Genomic DNA, 6,305 nt, shown 5'->3' with positions numbered 1-6,305 from the left:
CGATGCTCCTATTTTTATAATCAAGCTCCATGCGACACCGCTTCCGGTTTGAGTGTGGAGGATTGGGGAACAACTCACATTTTATTGTGAAAGAGCAACTGAAACATTATGACATGGACTGCTAATCCACACTGCGTGTAACCCCATACCAAAGCAGAGCATGTGAGCACCGAGGACCTAAGTGTATATTATCGGACTTTTTAACTATTACTTTTTAGTAGAAATTCAACAGTTGCTCAACCCTACGCTCCCTACGCCTCGTGTTTCCCTCCTGCATGCGAATGCTCCGCACACTCTCCTGCTCTCAAAAGCTTCACAGGAAGGAACATGTTTTTTACTTCATTGAAACTCCTCAAGAAGCAAGGGTCAAGGCTGTCTTTGGCGTCAGTATAAGCAAAGCCTCCTCACTTCCATGGTGTAATATATTGACGATGAGAAAGTGGAATGTCCTACGCTGATGCCGAAGGCAACCTTCAGCGTTGCATGTTGACACTCTTTCAAATGAAGCACGTTCCTTTTATTCTACATGGAACAACCAGTCAGTTCCTATTTAAAACCCTTCAAACAGCTGTGCATTTCAGTCGCATAAGGGGGATCTGACATTCAATGTCATCCTGCATGCAGTGTGTAATTCACACCCCGCCTTTTGTCGTCAGTATAGGGCGCAATATATTACACCCTGGGGGCGAGGATGCGTTGCAATATACAAAGCGCAAAGTTGATTTAGGTCATTTTGAAATGACGTGGCAGCCCATACTAGGCCCCCGGCCTTGAGTTCGACGGATGAGAAGGTCAGAAGGTCACAACAAAAGGGTTATACACCACCACAAAAACCTCTTTTTGACCATTTCAAATGCAATACTTGGCTGATTAAAACATTGCTAATGTATGATGCAGCACATTTGGCTTCTGTCTATTCAGCGGTTAAAGTCACATTAAAAATGATATATTGAGAATACTCGCTTGATTTCATCACATTTCACAAGTCAAGGTAAAAAGTCTACACATTGGCCAAAGTTTAGTAATCTGAACAGACACAAGACAAGTAACACAGAGAAATGAATACAGTGACAAAGTCTGCTTCTGACTTCAGGGTTGTTTAATTTTAAAAGTTAATATATTTGTCTTCTAATTCATAGCGTTCTATTCATCCAGCGTTCACATTTCTACCACTCGCCAAGACGCGAGGCAGCGTGGTGACAATGCTCTTCTCAAAATAAATATTTGTCATTATAAAATAATAAAACCTTCAAATAAATATAGACTTTCAATACTTTACACTAACTGTTGGAATTAGAAAATAGACTTTTTATATAAGGTCACTGTACAATATACAAGAGGGTTAAGTACATGAAAATGATTGACATACATTCCAGTGAACATGTGAGAACGTTTATGAAGTTTAAAACGTGGCTGCGTCGAGGTGGTGCTTCACAGTTGAAGATTATTTACTGTACAAAAATAAAACATCTGACTCATATCTACACTGCGTTTCCATTCACTACATACAGTTAGTAACAGAGACTCTTCTTAAGTTGGATTAAACGTTAACAAAAATCAGACCACTTCAGATCTGGGCACTCGTGTGAGGATATGACTTGACAGTAGTAGGTAATATCTTCATTTCTTTAAAATCATGGAGTGTTTATTTTGGTTTACCGTTCAAGTGAAGCTATTAATGCTCTGGTGAACTCCAGTGAGTTTAGAAGCTACAAAAGTCATTTTTAAAAGCTGAAACGTAAGGCCCAGAAGTGCTCGGAAATGGCGAAGAAACAGAAAACTCAAACCTACTGAACAAGTCCTCTGTCTTTTTAAAACAGATCTATGTCGGCTTGCCTTCCGCCTCGCGGTGGACTTCTGCGGTGCTCTGGCACCGACAGCCAGGTCGTGACACTTGGTTATAGCACCTCTGGCATAGAGAGACCAAGCCCGTAGCTGGGAGGTAGCACAGCAGGCATGGGAAGAGCACGGCCAGGAGCGACGCCGTCGTCCATCGGACGCAGCAGTGAGCCTGGGTGCAGGAGAAAGGTTTGTCGGCGCAAGTGTCCTCGTCGTCACTGGAGCAGTGATAGAAGAGCCCTTTGACGCAGCAGACGCACGTCCCATACTCTACCACGTTCTGTGCCGAGCACATGCACCGCTGGCCGCACATCCAGCACGAGGGGAGCGGTCGCGGTCGTCGGCACTCCAAACACCGACACTGACCACAGTCCTCGCATTTCGAGTGCACGTCAGGAGCTTTCTGCTCTCCGCTGGCCGGGACTGCCGCAACAGTCCGCGAGGCATCATTCAGCTGCTTCAGCTCCTCTGTGTTGAGCTCTATGCGTTTTGGCTGCGTTCTGATGATCTGCTCACTGCTCGCAAGGCTGCCAAGGAGCCTTTGGGCTGAGGATGCGCTACCCAAACTGGTCCTGATGCTGCTATGGGAATCATCCACACTGAAGGGCCGCTGCACACCGGAAGTCTGGTCGAGTCCTAGAAAGTTCCCATGAAGGTTCTGGAGATTATTTGCTCGCTCTTCTCGAGCACCTTCAGATTTGAGTGAAGCTGGGGACCTTTTTGCCACCGTAGGCCCCTCAGAATACTCATTAGTACTCCCAGTCAACTTTATCTTATCCAAAGCGAGCACCAAAGGAGGGACCCGAGGATCGAGCACCCCATCCTGGGTCTGTGAAGGCTGCGGCTGAGGTCTCCCTTCGTCATGCGGCGTGCCAGTGGATGACGGTGACCACCCGTGGCGTCCCCCTCCTCCATCCCTGTCGTTCTGACTTCTGGAATCCATCTTGGGACTGAAGGGTGGCCTTGGCTAGCATGGGACACATCTGAACTCCTGTGGGCGAGAGACAGAAGGTACATGCATGTTCAAGCTTGATGTAACAAAAACTGACACCTGCGAGTCCTGCTCCACTCACAATGACTCAGCACTGTGGGCTGATAAAAACGTGTAAAATAGCGGAATGGAACAGTGCTCCTGTCACCAAGCTGCACAGACAGCAGAAGGATTAGAGGATCAGACTATACCATGCTGTGACCTTCATGATAGGAAAAGTTTGTGACCTTCTTCAATAAACTTCCTGCTGCCTCACTTCTACTCTTTATACTCAAGAGAAACACACTTTTGACCAAATGTTTTGAATAACAGATGAGTTTCAAATTGGAAAATATAAAAAGAAAATGGTCACATGACTAGCTGCATGTCTTTAGGACATTTTGCGGACTGAAAACGTATCTTCAGTTGGCACAGATATCACCATTACACACATGTGGGGCTGCAACTGACTGCTGAGGTAACTTGAATAATAAAAATACTAAATGAATTCCAATAGTCCTTGTCACATTGTGTTAATAAATAAATAATAAATGAGACTATAGTGTGATTAGTGTGTGTGACGCGCAGTGTGATTCCAGCAACTGCATGAAACAACTTATTTTGAGTCAGTAGTCAGCCACCTTAAAGATAAATAGAAATACTCTTGATAGAGGGTGTGAACAAGGCTTAAAACAAAGATTAGCCGACGAGAGTAGACAGAAATATTAGCCTGAATGTGCCATAGAGTTGAACAATATATTGCTTTGACATCAATACATAAACATTCAAGATGTAAACATTGAACCACCAAGGATATCAAGTTCCTCCGCTCACTCCACTTCTGATTTTCTACAAACAAGATGCAGAAATGTGAAATTAACTAAACCATATTGTATGGATATATAAATATCTGGCATGTCACATATGTACATGACAATATCGATGAGCCTTGGTATATTGAGGAAAACCCATAAACTATTGAAAGACAGTGCCATTTTGACACCATTTCAAACTCGGGGTTTCCACCACATATAAACTAGCGTGTTACACCATCAGAAAAATGACTTCTTTTTAGAGATGAAATCTTATGCCATGTCAAACCAAACGGATAATGATGGACTTGAACACAATGGTCTTCGGCGTGTTATTATGGAAAAAACCCAAAGTCTGAACTGAAGTCGCGCATTCCGGTCAGACATATGAAAAGACGCACCGCATGAGGACGGCTAGGACTGGAGACAGGTTTTCTTCTCATGGCTAAGATCTAGCCTTTTTACAGTCACAAATTCAGTAAACTGCAAAACAGTCCCCTCTGTACAGAAACAAAGGAGACTGTTTTTGTTATTTACTCCACAGTTTAAAAAAAATCCTGGCAGAACCCCTGAAACGTTAAAAAGTCAAGCAAATTCCTTCACATAGTACAATAAAAATTAGGTTAAGCCTTCAGAGTAAATCAAACTTGAGGTCTCCACAACATTTCATTCACCTAGCAGAAGTCTGAAAGTCCAGGTGTAGCAGTTGCCGAGTGTAATAATCCTTTTAATCGCTCAGACAGTTACGTTGAACAGCCCCTTATTTGACCTCATAAGTTGTTGGAAATGAAGCTTCACAGGGGACTTGACAATAAAATAACACACGGAGCTGGACAAGTCAGTCATAACGCCGGTTTTACACCACAGTAAATGTAGGATTTAATGGAGCAACAGAAGTGATGTTTACCCACCAGATAGGACGATGTTAATAACATGAAAAAGGGGAAGCTTGTAAAGGTGAAAATGTAAATTGTGTGATCATATGATACTTGAACATGACAGAGTGGAGACAGTAGTGGCCTGAATTCACCTTCGTCCTGCTAATTACCCTTTGAATGGCATTACACAGGGGGCGCTGGGCATGAGGTGTCAATAACAATACAGGAAGGAGCTATTGTTTGTCACAAGACAAATGGCCTGCAGCAGACCCACATTGTGACACTCTTGAAGAGGCGCTGAGTGACAAGATAAAAGTTTGGGGGGGGTGTGTGGGGGATGTGTCAAGGGGGCACCGAACACCCCGCTCTACCAGGGTTCGTTCGGATACGTGAGATATCACCCCTCAGACTGACGCCTTTCAGGAACCGCCACAGCCGGAGCAAGAGGAGGGGAGGCCCTACTTCGAGGCCACTTCCAGGTTCTGTGAGCAGGCCGTGTTGGCCTCAGTGCATGGGGCAGGAGGGGGGTGACGTTCAAGCGCTGACAAACACTTCTTATGGAAATGTGGAGGGTAACTACATGTATGGACTTCTGTTTCTCCTCCAGTATAAAGCACCATGTTTTTCTTTTTAAGACTCCACGTTTTGAGCGCGATTCATGATGTAGACACACTAAATAGGTTGGCTTGCACAAAAACACATGAGACATGATGTGCATTCAACAAGTTTTTCAACCAACCCAGAATTAAAAGAGCAGCAGCAATAACTGTCTCCTGTGCAGACTTGTTTTTCAATTAAGTAATTTTCACCAAAATTATGATTTATAATGATGTGAAACTTTTTGGAAACTTGCATTCTTGAGTGAAGGTTTGGCTGCCCTGCTTTCATGAGCATGGGACATTAATGTGTGCACTTTGTTTTTTAAGTAACACTAGTTATAAATAGTGCATTCATTTTTATTTTCATTATTTATTTATTTTTTTTATTTTTGGCATCGACACACAGGACAAACCAAACCAAACTCGAATGCAACTGGTTCGAAAGAGTTTCCGAGCTCAATAATACCAACGGGATCTCAGACAGGAATACGCGGTTATTGAAATGCATGCGTAAAAGGGAGCACTCCTACCGTGCTTTCGGCACTTTCACCCCCGCTTGGCTTCAGTAAATCCAATTTGAGACAGCGTAGTTCCTAGTTGAACATTTCACTGGCTGAAATCCATCAGGGACGCTTCTAAGTCGGAGGTCATTTGTCTTGAAAAGCGACGCAAAGGTCCGACGTTGGAGCGCAGGGGAAACACGAGGCGTCAATAAAGGACAACTTGACTCGCTCGAGTTCGCTTCTCCTCACGGCAAACTGCAAAACTGGACCGGTTTAAAAAGTCGAAGTGGTGGATTCGGAAAGTTGTTGCAGTCTTTGTCGGCCCGTTCCTCGGTCCTACGGTGACTTTTTTTTTTTTGTTCCTGGCTCTTTCCGGACAGGAGGTCGGGATTTGGGCTGTAAATGGCGTCAAGCTGAAGGGGAACAGAGCGCTTGTTGTTGCAGCGGATATCTCGCATCCGGTGTTGCGCCATTGGCTGAGAGCAGCCATTCACAGGCGGATCAATGAGGGGACAAAGCCGCGCTCCGATATCTGCTTTTTAACCCTTCTGTGTCTCTTTCCCAGCACCTGCGAGTAGTGTTGACGGAAGAGAGAGAGTTTAATGCGCTTGAACAAAACAAAACAAGAGGGAAAAACAGACAAAGAAAACAAGCATTGCCAAACGTTTACTATTCTCAAAGTGTGGCCTGGGGGCCACATGTGG

At 44.3% G+C, this 6,305-nt stretch overlaps 1 protein-coding gene across 1 annotated transcript; it reads right to left on the bottom strand.

Moving 5' to 3' along the window:
• Positions 1–1,081: 1,081 nt before the first annotated feature.
• On the bottom strand, positions 1,082–6,009 carry spry2 (sprouty RTK signaling antagonist 2). Its single transcript, XM_053854211.1, has 2 exons — positions 5,629–6,009; positions 1,082–2,830 (listed from the first exon to the last, which is right to left on the bottom strand). The coding sequence occupies exon 2, from the start codon at positions 2,780–2,782 to the stop codon at positions 1,823–1,825; it is 960 nt and encodes a 319-aa protein (XP_053710186.1). The 5' UTR covers positions 2,783–2,830; positions 5,629–6,009; the 3' UTR covers positions 1,082–1,822.
• Positions 6,010–6,305: the final 296 nt, after the last annotated feature.

The sequence above is a fragment of the Synchiropus splendidus genome, chromosome 1 (genome assembly GCF_027744825.2).
Source record: "Synchiropus splendidus isolate RoL2022-P1 chromosome 1, RoL_Sspl_1.0, whole genome shotgun sequence".
In the NCBI taxonomy this organism is placed as follows: domain Eukaryota; kingdom Metazoa; phylum Chordata; class Actinopteri; order Syngnathiformes; family Callionymidae; genus Synchiropus; species Synchiropus splendidus.
The sequence above is the reverse complement of the archived record's forward strand: the minus strand, read 5'-3'. Positions and strand labels throughout refer to the sequence as shown.

Coding starts and splice junctions, on each gene's coding strand:
- spry2 (XM_053854211.1), bottom strand. CDS start 2,782: ATGGATTCCAGAAGTCAGAACGACAGGGATGGAGGAGGGGGACGCCAC.